General features: G+C 47.6%; 3 protein-coding genes across 3 annotated transcripts; 1 reads left to right on the top strand and 2 right to left on the bottom strand.

Annotated features, from left to right (window-relative positions):
* The first annotated feature begins 1,134 nt into the window (after positions 1–1,134).
* LOC131285963 (putative mediator of RNA polymerase II transcription subunit 26) lies at positions 1,135–7,429 on the top strand. The gene is made up of 6 exons (XM_058314816.1): positions 1,135–1,249; positions 1,645–2,113; positions 2,183–2,400; positions 2,464–3,149; positions 3,411–4,830; positions 4,983–7,429. Exons 1-6 carry the CDS (start codon positions 1,222–1,224, stop codon positions 7,427–7,429), a joined length of 5,268 nt encoding a protein of 1,755 aa, XP_058170799.1. The 5' UTR covers positions 1,135–1,221.
* A 453-nt stretch (positions 7,430–7,882) lies between these two features.
* LOC131288232 (uncharacterized) lies at positions 7,883–11,593 on the bottom strand. Its single transcript, XM_058317348.1, has 5 exons — positions 11,521–11,593; positions 11,080–11,450; positions 9,222–10,995; positions 9,020–9,153; positions 7,883–8,935 (listed from the first exon to the last, which is right to left on the bottom strand). The coding sequence occupies exons 1-5, from the start codon at positions 11,591–11,593 to the stop codon at positions 7,883–7,885; spliced, it is 3,405 nt and encodes a 1,134-aa protein (XP_058173331.1).
* A 4,546-nt stretch (positions 11,594–16,139) lies between these two features.
* LOC131288766 (uncharacterized) lies at positions 16,140–18,610 on the bottom strand. Its single transcript, XM_058317940.1, has 4 exons — positions 18,529–18,610; positions 18,047–18,417; positions 17,454–17,975; positions 16,140–17,255 (listed from the first exon to the last, which is right to left on the bottom strand). The coding sequence occupies exons 1-4, from the start codon at positions 18,608–18,610 to the stop codon at positions 16,140–16,142; spliced, it is 2,091 nt and encodes a 696-aa protein (XP_058173923.1).
* Between the last annotated feature and the right edge of the window lie 747 nt (positions 18,611–19,357).

The raw sequence follows: 19,357 nt of genomic DNA, 5'->3' as shown, positions 1-19,357 counted from the left end.
CCATGGGCACCCCTGTTGATAATTAACAGAAGTAACAAAAATATAATATTTCAAAACGTTACTTAATACATAATTATTTATTTCACGCTCATTTTACTCAAATTAAATAAACTAAAATAAAACATGTGTCGTTGTAACTGCAACACAGAGTGAGAAAGCAAATCGAAAAATAAAAAAGAATTTCTTCCTTCAACGAAGTGCAAAAATAAATGAAAAAATACTAAGAATATTTGGAGGATGCTCATGGCACAATAGTGGCACAACGATTCAGCAATTCAGTATCTTGGGTCCCAAAGTTGGTCGTAGGTACGTCTTTGGTACAAGCAGCTGACTATACCGTTAAAATGTGCTACTATCCTCGCAAACTATACTCATTTATCCCACAAGATCAAGTCAATCAATCAGGGCCCAAAAGATGCCGGGGTATTGGCTGGTGGAGCTTCCGGTCATATCTGTGAAGTTATTTGAGGGATAGTCATGTTCATACAACTTTCTTACTGTTAAATTCATTTAACTTTCTAAAAATAACAAAAACACTTGCAAATTTAACGTTCGGTAAAATAACGTGCAACAAAGCACTGGCACCAGTCTAAGTGGTTAACGTAAATTCACAATGAGGTATAGCTTTGTTTGGTGAGTATATAAGTTCATTTTGTTTTCATTGTTTATCCATTTTCAAACGTTTATAAAAGTAACCATATTCCATCTATTGTATATCTGTCATTCAATTTGTTTAACGGCCATTTCGAAAATACGGATGAAGTCTGTCAGAAGCATTTGACATTTGACGAAAAACTGACATTTCAAAAGTTTTGCGAGTTTGACAACTGGTAAACGTCAGCTCTTGCATCTCTTTTCCGGCACTTGATATGAACGATTGTACTGCTCTTTCTACGCCGGATAGCACAAACACATACGAGTATGTACATCCTAAAAACGCCTACTATGCCAGTAGTGGTGCTAATGTCAGCCGATCTAACCTTTTTCTCGAATAATCCGCGGAGACGCTGTCAATTTGCCTCCATTTTTAGGTAAAGTATGTGCGACGCCTTGTGCTGTTATTTTCAAGCGTGAAGCAAATCGTGTCAAACCTTTCTGCGTTCTCTAAGATACGGTGTTTGAATCGTGACCTGCTAGTGTACGTAGTGAAGCAATAAAAGGAGCTGAATTACATTTCTAACCGTTTTCTCGGAGCTCGATTGAATCACTTGAGGATCCAGCATGACGGAAGAATATTACGACGATGATGGTAAGTGAGCGGCGTAACCCCGCGTAGCAGGCAGCGTTTTGCTGCCAAACCCGAGTCGCATGACTTCTGATAGATTTTAGTTTGCTGCTCAGTACAGTGACCGTCAAATTTTTTCGAAACATATTTTTGAAATTTTAATTTTATCACTAAATGGCATATAGTGTTTATTTTCTTATTACTGTGTTAAGAATTTACTTTTAACATTTTTTAATGCGTCTCAGTAGAATGCTTATTTTGGCATTAGACCACGAATGCCATTTGAGATTTATCATTTTTCTATTCCATTCCGTTTTGACTAACAAAATAAGCGTTGTCCTGCTTTTGTTCAATATACCGGCTCAATCAACTAAAGTGTAATTTCATCTAATCCAATTGCTCTTTTCCGTGATTTACAGGATTTCGGCTATCGTTCGAAAGTGATACTGACCCGGCGGAGAAGCGATATTTTATGCGCTTATATCCGAATGTCAGTAAGATAGCTGAATCAAAAGTTCACTGTACATCTTGTCAAACCCACATCGGAACGGCTCCGGTTTCCGAGGCCATCATCCGGATGCATCCGGTACTGCGCGTGACCCACTGTCGTTCTTGCCATGCTTTCTACAATAGTGGCGAGTTTGATAAGGGTGAAGATGGCAGCGAACTGTACTGTCGCTGGTGTGGCCAAGGCGGTGAGGTGTATTGTTGTTCAAAGTGTCCGTATGTGTTTTGCAAGAGCTGTATCTTAAAAAACCTGTCCAAGAACTGCGTGCAGGACATAGCGCGCAATGAAAACTGGGACTGCTTTGGATGTGCTCCAAAGATAATGTGGCACCTTCGTGCCCAGCACTGGGCACTAATGAATTTCATCGAAAAGCAAAAAAAGTAAGTGTCGCATGATTCTGTTTCGCACTGTCCACTGCATTCTTATCGATATTTGGCGAATGATTTTAGGGACGTAAAATCACAACACCATCTCTCACCGACGGCTGTTCATGCTCTGTTGAAGCAGGATCTCACAACATGCTGTCCCAGTAAATCAAGCCGTTCGAAAGCAGCAAATCAGTCAGGTAGTAAAAAGCAGTCCAAACGAGCTGAGGACGATGCGGATAACGTGCCTCTTGCTCACATTCGGAATGAAAATAGCGGCGGACGGAGCGCAGATGGTACCAGTAAGAAGGATAAATTGCTAAAACCAATGGTGCTTATACCACCTTTGTCGCCATCGCTTTTAGGGTTGGAAAAACCATCCGCCTCTTCTTCGATGTCTAATTCATCGGCAAAACCATCGGGGTCGTCAGGATCAAAGCAACAGAAGAAGCTTAAGCAAAAGCAGCCACGGACGTCGGACGAAGAGCATCAGCTCCAGACACCTCCACCGAAAAAATCCAAGACAGGAGATAACGAAGTAGTATGCACGCCAGATATAATGAGCATGTTTACTCAGATGGAGGAAGCCAGAGCATCAGTCGCGGCTAGTCAAACGGCTAATTCTGGTGTTTTAGCGGTAGGTTCGGTATATAATATGCCCGGCAACTTCATTACCCCCTCAGGTTCTGGCCCATCGCTCGTCGAAACACTGCCAAACATCCCAGTGTCCACTAGCTCTTCGGCTGCGAAGCCTAGAGCGATCTTACACAACTCAATGGGACGATCGGTGACCGTTCGTCTAGCATCGGCAGATACAGCATCATCTCCCCAATCATTCCAGCAAGCCAAATCCGTTGCGGATGCGCAATCCCAATTGGTTCGACTGACTTCGACTGCTTCTAACAAGCAGTTGAATACTCAGACTGTATATCATACGATTAACGGGTTCCGCGTGGATCTACATTCGGCAGCGCAGCAAGGCACCTATCGTCTTCCAAATGGGAAATTGATACAAGTGCGCCGTCAAACGTCAGACACTCCAGCGTCAACGGTAGGTGTAACCATACCGGTGCCAGATTTATCAACCAATTACGCAGCATCTGAGACAGTGGCACCATTGCTACAGCAACATCCAGTCTCACGTACCGTGCAACTTCCGCCAAATCGTACAAACATGGTGCCCAGCTCTCAGATGCCACAGGCAAATATGGTCAGGCCAACGATGGCCCCAGTTTTTGCTCCGCTCTTTCCACAACAACCCCCAAATGCAATGATGTTACCTCAGCAACCGCTCACCTATATACCCCAACAGCAGGTACATCAACTAACGCCGCAACAGCAGCAGCAGCAGCAGCAACAGCAGCAACAGTACCAGCAGCAGTTCCAGCAGCACACGCAGCACCAGTTACAACAGCAACAGCATTACCAGCAGTTACAACAGCAACAGCAGCTACAGCAGCAACAGCAGCAACAGCAGCAACAGCAGCAACAGCAGCAACAGCAGCAACAGCAGCAACAACAACAGCAGCAACAGCAGCAACAACAACAGCAGCAACAGCAACAGCAACAGCAACAGCAACAGCAACAGCAACAGCAACAGCAGCAACAGCAACAGCTACAGCTACAGCAGCCAGCGCAACGGAATGCTAAGCGCTCTCGAGCTCGAGCTCAGGGGCAGCGCCCGCAACCATACCAAAGGATTCTACCACCGCTACAGCCACGTCCAGTTACAGTAGCACTGGCAGCGAATGCGGCATCTCGTCCTGGGAACCAACCAGCAACGCCTCCTTCGTCGAGTCCCATGGTGCAGCTGCCAGTACTGCAAATGCTGCGAGGATTAGTTGCTGGACCGCACGCTAATTCTCCGCTAGGGGCAGCCCGGAAAGATTTCGAGGAGAAGCTACTAGGCAGTGTGGAATCTTGCAATCATATCATTGTTAAAATTCATTCCCTGACGCAATCGAATTCTTTCAAAAATATTCGTAATTTGCGCGACATGAAGGAACTATTTATCCACGTGGCGTATCTGTTGAAGTACGGCATAGGACGCTTCCAGGAGTTGCAAGATCGCTGCATGGCGGATGTGAAAAAGATGGGTTTTACCAAGGAAACGGACTATATGACGAAGGGTGCAAGCAGCAATCGCAACCCTGAGGACAGCGAGGACGATGACGATTGTGAGATCATCGAGCAGAATACTACAGTTATTCAGTTGGATTCCGATGAAGAAACAAGTGTCGGTGACGGAAAGCCAGCTGTGAAGAAAGCTCCCAGTGCGGCTAGTAAGAGTAATCTTCCTCGCGAAACAGTTAACCGTCCGACTAAGGCGCAACCGATTGCGGAGAAACAGCCCATTGCAGAAAATACGACAACTGTAGAAAAAACAATTTCGTATGCTTTTGGGGATATCAACGTTTCATGGCAGCTTGACTCATCATCATCCTCGGAGAGCCTGCAGACGACTGCAAAAGAGGTTCGATCAACTGGTAGCAACGCAGAATCTACTGAGTCCGGTGCACCGGGACAAGCTCAAAGCAATACAACGCAGGAAGGCACTGGAAAGGAGAACGAGAGTGCCAATGTCACAGCTGAAAACCGCAAAGAAATCGAAGAAAGCACTGGAGCGAGCACTTGTTTTAATCCTGATGATGTGGTCGAACTTATTGAAATGGATGAAACCGAAAGTATGGTTGAAACTACCGAAGCTCTTGAGGACGATGGAACTTCGAAAGGTAAGTATTACTTTTTCAAACATTTATGATTGCGTTACCAACTACTTTGTTCACCCAATAAACTTTACGAACCATAGAAAAATAGTACCCCCTTATTGTTAACACCCTTATTGTTCATTTCAGTAATGGTATTCAACTTTCCATATTCGCAGATCCAACTTTGAACGAGAAACAATCTGCAGATGCTGACATTGCTACCTCGCTTGAAATGCCGGATGTGTTGCGTGATGCTTTAAATCCTGCTAAGAACCAGACGGAGCTTGTTGAGATTTCGGAAAAGGATGTTTCCGAACTACTTTGTATCGAAACAGTGGACGATCAGTCGCAAATTGATGGAGACTCATCCATGGGTGATGTAACTGTGGAGGCCTCAAAATCTACGGAAGAAAGCTCAAGTGTTACCGATAAAACTTGTACAGAAGTTTCAGTTGACGGATCCTCTAAGAAACCAACGACAGAGGGAGAAAAGACAAATCCAACACTCGTAGAAACGAATGAAAATTGGATGGAAACCGAAACGACCGATGGACTCGTCGTTGATAAAGAAGAGCAATCAGTCGTCTCTGTTGAAAAAGAACCAAAGGAGTCAATGGACGTGACCAGTTCGGTTGCGGAAAACAAAGCTGGACCTAAGCAGCATGAAGCTCCAGAAGCAATGGAAGTGTCAGTATCATCGAATGAGGAAACAGTGCCGAAACCAACATCGGAACAAGAAGCTACCGGTTCAACCATCAAACAATCGAATGAAAGTTGTTTGGAAAAAGAAACACGGGGTGGAATCACTTCTGTTGAGGAAGAAGCAACAGAACGGGTGGATAACGTTGTTTCTGCAGAGGAAAACGAAAACGAATCGAAACGAAACGAGGATGTTCCAGAGAAGATGGAGGCATCGGATGATAAAACCGAGTCGAATACCGATTCTGAGGCAAAAACCGAAGATTCAACTATCAAAGGCACGAATGAAAGTTGTTTGAATCAAGAAACGATTGAAGAAATCGCCTCCGTTGAGAAAGAAGCAGCAATCGCTACCCTTGAGAAAGAAGCTTCGATCGCCTCTGATGAGAAAACAGCAACAGAACAGACAGAAGAGATGGATTCAGAACAAAAAGAGGAAGTCCCTGTAGCAATGGATGTCTCTGTGTCGAATGAGGACATAACACCCGATGCAATTTCTGAGGGCGAAAACAAAGATGCAGCGAGCAAAGTGTCCAATGAAGATTCCTTGGAACAACAAACGATGCATGAGAACACTTCCGTTGAAAAAGAATCAGTAGTTTCGTCTGTTGAGAAAGATGCATCAGTCACCTCGGTTGAGCAAGAAACATCAGAACCGATGGAAGTGGCGCATTCTGTTGAACAACATGAACTGAAAGAGGCCCCAAAAGGGTTGCATGAGGACACAGAGATGGAAACCACACCTGAAGGTGGAAAGACAGATTCTACGACCAAAGACATTCATGAAAGTTGTATACGAAAAGAAATGATAGATGAAACAGTTTCTGATGAGCCAAACGCAACGGAACCGATGGAAGCGATGAATTCGGTTGAGCAAAATGATTCGAATCAGATAGAGGTCGCAAAAGAAATCGAGAAGTCGGTAGTAGATGAGGAAAAGGGAAGCAATTCAGAAAAAGTTGAAACTAGGGTCAATGAAATCGATGAACAGATAGCACAAAAGAGCGACGGGGAAAGAGAACATGATACAGGGGCTTCAAATGCCAGTGAGAAGAGTGTAAAATCAAATGAATCTGAGCCAATTTCTAACGTTATGACACAAGAAGACGGCAAACAACTGTTGGATGCCACAGAAAATTTTTCGACGAAAAAGTCCGATGTTGAGTCCGATATAGAGGAAGGAAAGAAAGTTGAGGAAGATGTGGAGAATTCCGACCAGCAAGAAGTGCAACAGGATTCTCCGAGTGCGAACGAGTTGCCAGATCCTATGGTCGATGACGATCCTATGCTTTGCCTAGAACCGATAGATTCACCCGAGGAGGAAACTGAAACTAAAGAAAAAGATTTATCTGAAGTTTCAAATGATTCTATAGCTGAGCCAATTCCCGTAGTAGATAACACTGTACAAAACGATAGCAATACTGAAGAACAACATTCGCAATCGACGGAAGTCATAGATAAGGGAAAGGGAGACACAGATGAGGTGGAACAAGTTTCAAAAGGCAGTGAAGTAGTTAGAAATGAGGTAAAAGTAGTCGATAACACCGATTTGAAAGAGAATTCTGTAGAGGGGAAAACTTCAGGAGAATCCAACCGACAAACAGCAACAAAAGCTATAGACGACCCAATCGAAGCAAGTCGAGCGACGCCAACTAAGGATGACATTCCGTTGGATGAGTTGTCTAGTAGCAGTTCTCTTAAAGAAGATGAGGAGGTGGTAGAAGCAACGAAGAGCACGTCGCATGAAATGTTGTTTGACGATTTGTCGAGTTCAACAGCTGAATTCGCAGACGCAGTTACTGACAGTACGGTAGAAGAGTCAACGTTAAAAGTTGGCAAGTTGGGTAGTTCCAACGATGATGATACTGCTGAAAAGGAAATATCTCTTACTGATGAAAATGATAAAACCCATTCAGTTAGTTAGGTGCAGGAAAATTCCTCAAGTTCATCGCAAGTAGGGCCATTTGAAGAATCTGCGTAGATGTCCGAGGGAGCTACAAATTTCATTTTTATGAAGTGATCAAGGATCATTATTACACGAATAAGTATATGTATGCCGTAGTAGTTTGCCTCTTATTAGTTTTACATTGTACATACGCAAAATTAGGTTATCGACTTTAAACATGTAACGTAAAACTATTTCCATGGAGAAATAAATTAGAATTATTAAAACCAAACAGTTTCAAAATTAATTTGCACTTCAGTATTGTGTTCGAAATCATTTCAATTGAACTCTAACCCGTTTGTTAAACAAACTATTTATTATGATAACAATTTGGTAACTAAAGCAAAACCCTTAAATGTTTTTCGTCGGGGGTAAACCAACCAACACATGATCTTCCTCAGTGCAACAACATCGTGCAAAAGCTTTCGGCCTTTACACATTCGTCTCTCCCTTAGCTTTACTCGAGGCGCAGTTGGCGTCGCCCGGCTTCAGCGCCGGTATATACTGGCCGAGAAAGTTGAGCACGATCTCGCGATATCGGTACAGCACGACGCTAAGGATAGTGACGGCGAACAGTACGCCAGCAAGGATGTCGTAGTCTTTCTCCAGCCGTTCGTACTGATGCTCGATCCCGATCAGAGCGCCGAAGAATCGGCCGAGCCCAAAGTGTGCGATCACTGGTAGGGCCTGTGCGAACGCTGCAACCTTGCGGGGCAGTATATCACGGAAGTGGAGCACCAGCGTCACCCAGGTGAGTCCGAGCGTGGTCGGCAGCAGCCAATCCTCGACGACATCCCAGTACGCATAGGGCAGAAAGGCCAACAGAATGAAGCGGACGACAAGCGAGAGGAAGACTCCAACCAGGATCTTACACGTACCGACTGTTTCGATAATGCGTCGTGAAAAGACGAGCACCGGAATGGCCAGCAAGTCGCCAGCGAGAAGCATCGTGCGTACGATGGTCTGGAAGAGACTAGATCGCTGGCCATCGTCCTGGTCGGTCTCGTCCGTTTTGGGCAGGTTGGTCATGTGCGATTCGTCGATCGAATCGATCACGCTCCACATTGAACCCAAGCCAATCGCAACCAGGAACGGCAACAAACAACGCCGGAAGTACTTTTGGCAGGCATGCGCGGACATAAACTTCTGCGGCGCCGTGCGCAGCTGCCACCAGTCCTCGGCCGGCGACAGGTCCATCTTGAGTGGACTGAGCAGGATCACGGCGGCCGTGGTGTACAGCAACACGAACAGCATGTACGGCTGTTCCGCATCGTCGTTGAAGAAGATGATCCAACCGACAGCACCCCACACCAGCTGGCGGCCAAAGTCGGCCACACCGGACGCTGGGTCGCGTGTCGCAATCACGATGATCGTGTTCAGCAACGTTAAGCCCCCGAGCAGGCAGAAATCCAGCAGGGATCGCACCGAGAGGTAGTAGTAGAACGTCGAGTCACCCTCGTCGTCGTCACCATCGTTGTCTTCATCCTATACCGAAGAAAGCAAAACGAAAAATGGGAAGGTTGAGAGGTTCGTTCAGGTCCAAGATGTGACATCTGTGTCTTGACTTACCCCATCACACGTCGTACCGTGCAGCGGACTGCCCTCGTCATCGTACGGATTGGCAATGTCACAACGCACCACCGGCTTGCATCCAACTGGCTGTGCTTTAACCCAAGCCTTATCCACAGGACACCGGAAGCCATCTACAGATCGGAAGAACACAACGTAGTTTAAGTAAAAATATGACAATTCTGTGGGATCTGAACCTCACCTAACGGATAGTTGCATTCATCGCCAGCATCCTTTTCACCAGAGGCATCGAAGGTAGCCTTGACGGGCAGGATTCCATCGCTGTACGTATGGCACTCATCGTCTTCGACGTCCGTATCGACGCACACGATGGCATTCGCCACAACCACTGTCTCCTGGGCGTCCGGCACGCCATCGTTGTCGTCGTCGTCGTCCTCCGCATCCGGGATGCCATCGTTATCGTCGTCGCTGTCCTGCTCATCCGGAATGCCATCATTGTCGTCGTCCGGATCTTCGTCGTTCGAGATGCCGTCCCCATCGAGGTCGTTCTTGTTCCGCTGGCCAGGGTCGTGTATATCCAGAATTCCATCGTTGTCGTCGTCGACGTCCTCGGCGTCCGGGATACCGTCATTGTCGTCGTCGTCGTCCTCCGTATCGGGAATACCGTCGTTGTCATCGTCCGGATCCTCGTCATCCGGAATGCCATCGCCGTCGAGATCGTGTGTCACCGGGCGACCTTCCAGTGCGTCCGGAATACCATCGTTGTCGTCGTCGAGGTCCTTTTCGTCCGGTATGCCATCGTTGTCATCGTCCGTGTCCTCCGCATCGGGAATTCCGTCATTGTCGTCATCGTCATCTTCCGCGTCTGGGACACCGTCTCCGTCTAAATCCGTGGCATTGGCCCGATCCTTGACGTCCGGCACACCGTCGTTATCGTCGTCCGCATCCTCTGCATCCGGAATGCCGTCGTTATCATCGTCAGTGTCCTCCGCGTCCGGAATGCCATCATTATCGTCATCGGGGTCCTGATCGTTGGGAATTCCATCACCATCGAGATCGTTCAATTTAGCCTTGCCCTCCAACGCATCCGGGATACCATCGTTGTCATCGTCCACATCCTTGTCGTCCGGGATGCCGTCATTATCATCGTCGTCATCCTTCTCGTCCGGAATGCCATCGTTGTCGTCATCGGGGTCCTGATCGTTGGGGATTCCGTCGCCATCGAGATCGTTCGTTCGGGCCTTGGCCTCTAGCTCATCGGGAATACCGTCATTGTCGTCATCGACATCGTCCGCGTCCTTGATGCCATCGTTGTCGTCGTCATCGTCCTCTGCATCCGGGATGCCATCGTTATCGTCATCCGTATCCTTATCATCCGGGATGCCGTCGCCGTCCAGATCGTTCGTACGGGCTTTCCCTTCCAGCGCATCCGGGATACCATCGTTGTCATCGTCCAGGTCCTTATCGTCGGGGATGCCGTCATTATCGTCATCATCATCCTGCGCATCCGGGACGCCGTCGCCGTCGTCATCATCATCCAGATCGTTGGGAATTCCGTCACCATCGAGATCGTTGGATTTGGCCCGACCCTCCAACGTGTCGGGGATGCCATCGTTGTCATCGTCCACGTCCTGGTCATCCGGGATGCCATCGTTATCATCGTCGTCATCCTTTTCATCCGGAATGCCATCGTTATCGTCGTCCGGATCGAGCTCGTTCGGGATACCGTCGCCGTCCAGATCATTGCTCGAGTCCGGATCTTGCGTGTCCGGAATTCCATCGTTATCGTCGTCCGTATCCCGATTGTCTGGAATGCCATCGCCGTCGGAATCTCGCTCCATCGTACCCTGTCCACTGCCGAGGTCCAGCACCAGCCCATCGTCAGCCTGCTCGGCTGCTTGCTCCCACGCCAACTGTGCCGACTTGACAACCGACAACCGGGCGTAGCAATTGCTTTCAAACTGCTTCTCCTGCTGGCATGTGTACGTACAGTTCTCCAAATTTAACAGCCCACCCTAAGGAGCAGAGATAAAATTTAGGAAAACACATGTTTTGGCTACACGCCACCCTCCTTACGTTAGCGACATCAACTTTCGTACCTTCCGACCCGTCCGATCATGACAGACGCCACTGTCGGAGCACTTCTCCTGCACGATCGAGGCACCCTTCCGGTTGCACAGAAAGCTGACCTGCGGCTCGCACGCTTCCGGCGGAGGTGTTCGGCTGACGGCGAACATCAGCAGCACGTACAGCACAATCGACGCGACCAGCGTTAAGGCGGTCAAGATACGCAACCGTTTTCCGTAAGCAAACGCATTTTTGGTGGCCCACTTGTCCACGACCAACGCGAACACGATCGGACCCAGCAGCGCTACCAGCGGAATGATCACCGATATCCAGTAGATCTCACTGTACGCGAACCCTTTCTGGGACATGTTCGACTGGAGGAAGGGATAGATGCATCCCAGACCTACAACATAAACAAGACACGGGATCAGTGGACATTTACACCCCTCACGTCGGTTCCCCTTGCTCCTCACCTCCGTAGAACAGGAACAGGACACATTTTAGCGAGAGGTTGTGTTTGCTCTCGAACAGCTTTTTATCCTCCATCACCGGCTCGGTTTTACGGCTCGTGCCGGCGCAAAGAGCTAAAATTAAATCTAATGCACTTTATCTTTTGTTGATCCCCTTCCTTGTTTTGACCTAGAAAAAAGAAAAAGAAAATAGAAACGGAATCAAGCAACCGCAAGCCGGCCGGCGAGCGTACGATATGAATAATGGGGACGAAATTAAACACTGTCAAAATGTATCCGGCTGAACCGTTTGATCTAGGACACCTTCGTCGTTTTCATTTATTACTTTCATCGCAACACAAAGGCATTTTAACCTAAAACAAGGTTTTTAGCGCTTGCTCATGATATTGAAAACAGATTTTGCTTTAAATTCGGTGGTTAAAAATGAGGAATCGTGTTTTTTTATTGCATTTTACGCATGTTATAGCTTTTTCAGCTGTTATAGCAGCTGGTTGTAATCAGCTAACCCTTAATCAACAATATAAAATGCTGTTAGGGTAGGTTGCTGCCGCTCGGAATATGTTTAACTTTTACAGGTATAAGACCGTAAAATACTCTAAAACCGTCTGAAATAGACTTCGATTGAAAATGGATTAATAATTTCTTTTTTTCTTTTCGATTTTAGGAATTCATCGTAATCTGTCTAGGTTTGGCACTAAATCCAGTCCAAAGCCTACCACGAAAGGATGCAAAATATAGATGTAGATGTATGAATCAATTTGCAATATGCAATGAGGCGTACACGTGACACGATTCTGACAGCATCGCTTGGAACCGAATGGCTACTTTCCGTGCCAAATGTGTGCCCCTTGGAGCGAGTCAGCTGCGCATGCACATCTTTTCTGGCCCATAATAATCATCACTCGTACCGAGTCCGTGGCCAAATCTTCTCAGAGTGAAACCCTGAAGTCCGAGAATTGGTGCCGCCTGATGGTCGGGGGAATATGTCCATAGAAGAAAACTGCATCCATTCAACGAGTTGCAAAGCAGTCAACCCATAATTCTCATGTTTCTTTAGGATTAATATGAATATATTTGGGAGCCTTGTACAGAAAAATATGTTCCTACTCGATGGCCATCAAACCTGGCAACGTTTGAAAATATGTTCTTTTCGTTCTTTATTTTTCCTTTGCTATCCATTTGTCGCCGAGCCCGTTTGTAGCTCAACAGCGGCTTTGGGGAGAAAGTTCGCATTTTTATTTATTGTCTGCGAGGCACCTCCAACATCGAAACCCGCAACGTCGGCGACCACGTGTGTGCCCGAAACTGCCAGTAGTACCAGAGACGGTCGGGAGACGGAATTTAGTTTGCGGTTAGATCATCGCGCAGCGAACGAGGTTCATCGGTTCGGATCAACGCACGACACCAAAACGTTTCGGTTCAATTTCATTCGTATTCGTTTTCGTGTGCCTCCGCACCGCTTTTCCACTGGCAGGTTTTCCCGCCTTTTTTCCCCCTCTTCGGGTTGGGGGTTCCGATTTTTAATTTTATCACACGCCACCGCGATTTTGTCGTCGTGGTCGTTGTCGTTGTCAGTCGGTCATGACTCTGTCACTTTATATTCATGTGCGCATACTGGCGCAACGGAGACATCATCCTAGGGAGCGGAGTAGGCGATCCTTCGAATCGTTCATCGCCGCCTTTGCTCATTCGCCTGCATTACGATTCCGTTTACGTAAATGGCCGCGCAACTCAGATGATGGGATAATTTTTCACCACTTGAGACAGTTTTAAACACATGTACGCTCCTATGCACACACGAGCACACCTAACGGCCAAATTGAAGGATGTCTCTGTTATTGCGTCAATTTACACTGGAACGATCGATGGTCGAGTAAGAGGATGAGGGGGATGAGGGCAACCATAAATTGCATATGCAAACGATGCACCAAGGTCTCGTCACTTTATCACTCCCGTTCCCCGTTCTCTCGTTTAACACGCCAACAACACCGATTGTATTATCACACACTACCGGCCTACGGTCGGTCTACTAAAGATCTCTTTCTGGCGTTTTTTTTTTTTTTTTGACAGGTGACACTGCTGTTAAAGCTGATTTTTCATTCACGCAAATTTCCGCTCCGTATCGCTCTCTCGTCTGTCTAGCGGGAAAGGTAAAAATAACCCGCAGAGTAGCTCGTCTGTCTGTCGGCCACTTCCGTCCACCACTTTCCCGCTCGTCGCATCCGATACGCGAATTACCGTGAATTCTTTCCAAATTCCACGCATCCAAAAAACTTCAACCGATTTGAACTGCGGGTAAATTACTGCAAGGACAAAAATGAACGGAAACTGCCTGGTTTTCCTTGTTTCACTTCGAGCATGGTTATAAACGATTCTAAACAGAACACTTAATGAGTAAAGGTACTAGAGGCACAAGTAAAAATTATCCACCTTTGAAGAAAGGAGAAAGAAGCAAACTGCCCGTTAACTGGTAAGCTTCGGTGCTGCTTCTCTTTTGCTTGAAACGCGCTTGAAGGTTCCGAATGGACTAATCCAAGAAAGTCTCGGCTCGGACGAATCCGACCATTACGACGGGAGCCGTTAGCTCATGAATTAGCCCTCATGAATAGGAGACTCTCAACGCCACAGGTGGGACATGCGCGCAGCATCCGCGCACACATCGAGTGATCCTCATACGCTCCCTTTCTCTCAACGACCACTTTGATCGTGTGAGTTTTGTTCAATGGAGACGCCTGGTCTCTCAGCGGAAAGTAGTTGTTTTGGTTTGGCGAACTCAATTCCCCCTCGCGGAAAAGGATCCGCTTACTAAAACGAGTGTTTATTGTTTATGCAAATGTTGCTTATTGTTGCTAGAACACTGGGGGAGTTTGCAATTTATTTTCAGAAAACAATACTCTCAATCCATATCAAAAGAAGTACTCCACAAAACAATACATGAAAAGGATAAAATTCCGTTACCAGCTCATTTCCGAGCATACAAAGAGTGAACAGGGAGAAGCAGAGAGATCGCCTCGAACACACATAGATCCCATTCTACTCGGTTATGTTTTTGACTTGAGGTCGTCTAATGCGTCCCACCTACAGTAATATTGCGTGGTAGTTTATTTTGCCGCAAACCAAACGAAACCGGTTTCAACTTCAGCGCCTTTCCTCTTACGTCCCTTACCCCGTGTCCGTCTGTCTGTCGGCGATCTGTCAGAGGTAACGAGTCGGCGGCTCGTGGCATCAATCAGTGGAGCAAATCGTGGACGCGGATTCGTCGGCTTAAATTTCATAATCACCTTCATAGGGAGTACTCTCTGCCCTCCGAAGGATCAACGGATGAAGCAATTTGCGTACGCTCTTTTGGTTTCTGATAAGCGTTCGCGAAACATATCGCTCGATCGAATTAAAAGTCATTCGCGCAGGCACATCTATTATAGCTTAGTTTTATTTACAACTATAGAGATTTCGTAGTTCATTTTCAACATACAATGGACCGAAATAATGGAGCGTGAACCACGTTTAATTGAACTTGCTTGCGTTGTGGTTTACGGTGAATAGTTCTTGCACAATTTAAACCGGTCTACCTGTCTCTGTCATTACTCTGACGAACCTCAACGTTTTATATATTTTTCGAAACATGCGATTGTTTAAGGTATCACTCATTCCTTTTTTTCTTTTCCATTCGAAAGCTCAACATTCAGTGACATGTAAGGCATTTTGTTATCTTTGTTTTTGCTGTAGATTCAGGCTTGTAAATAGATAGCAGCGTATATTTTATCTCTTTCAAATTTCTATGTACTCTAGAGAATTATTTGTTTCAAATGTTTTTTTCTTCAACGCAGAGCGGCTGTAGGACATTTTTTCCAATAGTTTTACATTTAAACTGTACTTTATGTTGCATATTATTGCGTATACTATTTCACCATTCCGTCGTCTCTGTTATTCTTGTTTCTTTTCTGGCGTGGGCAAAATTAGTCGTATTAATGAACATAAATTTAAAACTGAACTGAAAAGGTGAAACGATAAGAAAAAATTCCAGTGCATTATGCTGGATGAATAAGCGTATTCGATTGTACAACTTAACTTATTTTTCGTTAGTCGGCGATCGTGTTTGTTATGTAATCTAGGTCGTGTAATAACATTCTTAAAATTCAACGAACACTCGGGTTGCACGGTACACGGTTCTACTAACAGGAAGATAGAAAAGAATACCTCAGCTTTGCAACTTAACTATCAAACGTTGGCCAAATGAACTAAAGCAAACCCCCCTACCACATTCGGAGCGCGGGTTTTTCGTTTGAATCCTTCAGAATGTAGCTTTGCTGTCGTTCGATCTTGATTGAAAGTCAGCCAATAAATAGTCCGTGGATGGAACACTTTTGCTTATAGAAACAACTTAAGGATAGCGTTTGAACGTAAAATTAATTCCCTACCTATACTTTCTCATACCACGAATGATAGTTTCTGTGTGTTTGTGTCTACTATTTGGTACCAACGATCGTTCTCAACAAGTCTCCGAACCGTAGGAGATGGCATGGACCGCTCCGCTGCCTAACGTCGATCTAAACGGGACTAGGAAAAATGAACAGGAGCTGTTTTTTTTCTTGTTTGTTTAAAGCTAGCTTTCTTCTGTCCGCCTAGTAGCGGAAGTGTCCCTTCCGGCCACGGTAGTTGTGGTAGATCCGGAGCGGCTGGTAGCTGCCGTTCGTCTGCGAGACGGGCTGCGCAAGGGGAGCTTGTTGTCCGTTGGTGTGAGTCGTCGAATCGGGAGCGGTTATGTTGAGGGCGGAGGCGGACGGTTCGTGCTGGAGACGGGCGGCGCATCGTGGAGCTAGAACGAGATGGTACAGCAGGAAGTAAACGGCCGAGATGACGCACGCGGCAATGGCCAGTGCCTGGAAGGTGACGATCAGGTGGTCCAGCTTCGTCCACATGCCGATGAGGGCGCCAAGGCAGCGGCCCAGGCAGAAGTGGAAGATTACGGGAAGTGCCTGACCGGTGGTGACGAGCCGGCGCGGCATAATGTGGCGCATGTAGAACACAATCGTCAGCCAGGTGAGACCGAGTGTGACTGGGTAGAGGAAATCGATGACCACGCGCCACCACTCGACGTCGGTTGTGGCGAGTAGGGCGAAGCGGAAGATGAACGTCGTGATGGCGGTGATGAGGATGTTCGAGTGGCCACAGAAGTCAACGATATTCTCCGCGTACCAGAGCGTCGGTATGGCGAGAAGTGCACCGAGCACGACGAATGCGCTCCAAACCTGTCCGTAGTAATCGGACGGCGACGGGTGGATATCGAACGATTTCACCAGCACACCCTCGTAGTTGTCCAGCACCGCCCAGAACGTGCCGAGGACGAGCGTCACCAGACATAGGCCGGCCGACTCGGGTCCGTAGCGCCGAATGGCGGACATCGGGATCGCCACCATGCCGCACTTCGTGTGCCACCACATTTCCGGCGGCGTCAGAGGCATTCCGGTCGACACGAGCAGCACCAGTGCGGCCAGCAGGGTGAGCCCCACGTACGCGTAGTACGTCTCGAGGAACCAGGCGAGCGCAAAGTAGGACACACCCCACCCGATGGCACCCCATACGATCTGCCGTCCGAAGTCACCACGTCCGGTGGATGTTTCGCGAGTCGCAATGATGGTGGCGGCGTTTAGGAGCACTATAACAGCCAGCAGGAAGGCATCGCCAAAGGATCGCAGCACCAGATACGACCAGAACGTTGCCTCAGGATCGCCCACGATCTGGAATAAGAAACAACAGAGTTGAAAAAGAATATTCATTCGGAGCGGAATTGTCGCTGTCTGCATAGATTTAGCACCAGAATGCATGCATTACACAGTACTTTGGGTGTAGACAAGCGCTTCCAGAGTAAGTTATAATTCCTAAATCTGGCTCATTCAGGATCGAGGACTAAACTGCAAGAACTTGCCCCAGCTTACCCTCATGCAGACGCTCTCGGATAGCACACTGTTCTCGTCGTCGTACGGATCGTGAACCTCGCACTCCACCTTCGGCGTACAGTTGGACGATTGCGTCAGCAGCTTCATCCAGATGATCTGCTTCTCGGGGATATCACAGGAGAACCCATCTAGCGGATACCGGCACCATTCGGCACTGTGTGTTTCGTTTTCTTGATTCACCGCACTTCGCAACACCGTGGACAGCTTCAGCGACGCTGAGGCGGACGTGTACGCGTGGCACAGTTCCCGCTCCGCGTCCCCCTTATGCTCGCAGATGTGCGGCACGGGAATGGGGGTTTTGTCCACTTCGACCTTCGGTTCTTGTAGCAGATTTTCCGGTGCCGGCAGAGGCTCATCGCTGACGTCGTAGTCCTCGTCCTCGAGGGAGCTCTCGGTGGAGGACGGTAACACCAACCCTTTGGTGTGCGGATGGTTTAGGTTCTCGAACTCGACCGGTTTCTGGCACGTGTAGGAGCAATTGGTCAGCGTAAGGTGTCCGATCTGCATAAAGGGAAACATCAACATTAGTTCATCAACGTTCGTTCGGAATGCACGGCAGTCCTCTGGTCTACCTTCTCGCGCTTCCACTGATAGCACGTCCGTTCCTCGCTGCAGCGTTGCTGGAATATGATGGCACCGTCGTAGTCGCACGCGAAGCTCACCATCGATCGGCTCGATTCCTGTCTCTCTACCCTCGGCACGGCAAAGAATAGCACCGAATAGAGCACCACCGAGAGAATCATGCAGATGGCGGCCAGCAGACGTAGCCGTTTACCGAACATCGTTCCAGAGCGACCTGCAAGCCTGTCCACCAGCGGGGCAATGATCAGAGGTCCCAGAATTGCCACCAGCGGAGCCACGAGCGTTATCACCTGCGACTCGTAGTAGTTCAACCCGGTCAGGGTCATGTGCTTTTGCAGATACGGATGGAGACATCCTAGTGCTGGAGGTGAGATGAAAGGCACAAAAATAGAACAACGTTAATCATACTTCCTTTTCCTGGAATTGGAAAAAAATCCCTCTTCTAGGGAAACCACCCTGAAACCCCACTTACCACCGTAGAACAGGAAGAGGACAATTTTCAAGGATATTAGATTCCGGTTGACCAGCGGCTTCTTGGCAGGTGGCGCACCCATTTCGGCTGACTAGATTGGCGTGGTTTTCCCACCACCCGCGTGTCGACGTGATTGTTAGTCCAGGATAGGTTTCCTACCGTGTCGCCTTCTCTTCGCGTGTCGGTTTTTTCTTTTCTTTTAATTAAACACTAACAAATATCGTTCGCTTCGTGAACTTGGAAATCAAAGGGGTCGCTAAGTAAGCTTCACTAACGTCGGAGGGATCGATCGAGCCGACGACCCATTTCCATCACCTGGACGAAAGGACACTTTCGGTGAGTGAATCTGCCCGGTCTTCACGTCCCTTCGGCTGCGTTAATCTAACGGCAAAACGCACCTTCCTGCCTTCGGTAGTAAAATAGCGCGGCGATACCTTCCCTTCCTGGAAAGGAAAACAAACAAACCGTAAGGAAATCACAATATCAATAAAATATAACTTTCACACAACATCGGTCCCGCGCTTGGCGACTGTGGATTCGTGAAAGGAATTCGAACGAAGTGCGAACCGCTTCTGCGGTATGTTAATGGCCAGGGCGGGGCTCCGGTTGGCACCTGACATGTTTGACCTAGTAGCACTTAGTAGTGGAAAATGGGTAAGCAGATGTCCCTCCTACTCCTCTCAAGGCGATGACAACGGCGTCGCAGGACGGTGACCTTAGCGTTGACATGGAATTTTTCGTCACCGGGAAAACCACTCCATAGAGCGATGAGTTCTCGGACTAACACCCCCAAAACCATTTGGAAGCGTTTTTAAATGAGGTGACAGAA

Source organism: Anopheles ziemanni, chromosome 3, assembly GCF_943734765.1.
Source record: "Anopheles ziemanni chromosome 3, idAnoZiCoDA_A2_x.2, whole genome shotgun sequence".
Classification (NCBI taxonomy): domain Eukaryota; kingdom Metazoa; phylum Arthropoda; class Insecta; order Diptera; family Culicidae; genus Anopheles; species Anopheles ziemanni.
This window is presented reverse-complemented; position numbering and strand designations above follow the sequence as displayed.

What these genes read in the sequence shown, in the direction of transcription:
- LOC131285963 (XM_058314816.1), top strand. Translation starts at nt 1,222, where the DNA reads ATGACGGAAGAATATTACGACGATGATG. An exon ending in AGAATATTACGACGATGATG is followed by an intron (nt 1,250 to 1,644) that starts GTAAGTGAGCGG and finishes CGTGATTTACAG; the next exon opens with GATTTCGGCTATCGTTCGAA. An exon ending in ACGGAGCGCAGATGGTACCA is followed by an intron (nt 2,401 to 2,463) that starts GTAAGAAGGATA and finishes CATCGCTTTTAG; the next exon opens with GGTTGGAAAAACCATCCGCC.
- LOC131288232 (XM_058317348.1), bottom strand. Translation starts at nt 11,593, where the DNA reads ATGGAGGATAAAAAGCTGTTCGAGAGCAAACACAACCTCTCGCTAAAA. An exon ending in CCTGTTCCTGTTCTACGGAG is followed by an intron (nt 11,451 to 11,520) that starts GTGAGGAGCAAG and finishes TTTATGTTGTAG; the next exon opens with GTCTGGGATGCATCTATCCC. An exon ending in ATGATCGGACGGGTCGGAAG is followed by an intron (nt 10,996 to 11,079) that starts GTACGAAAGTTG and finishes TCTGCTCCTTAG; the next exon opens with GGTGGGCTGTTAAATTTGGA.
- LOC131288766 (XM_058317940.1), bottom strand. Translation starts at nt 18,610, where the DNA reads ATGGGTGCGCCACCTGCCAAGAAGCCGCTGGTCAACCGGAATCTAATA. An exon ending in CCTCTTCCTGTTCTACGGTG is followed by an intron (nt 18,418 to 18,528) that starts GTAAGTGGGGTT and finishes TCTCACCTCCAG; the next exon opens with CACTAGGATGTCTCCATCCG. An exon ending in CCGAGAGCGTCTGCATGAGG is followed by an intron (nt 17,256 to 17,453) that starts GTAAGCTGGGGC and finishes TTCTTATTCCAG; the next exon opens with ATCGTGGGCGATCCTGAGGC.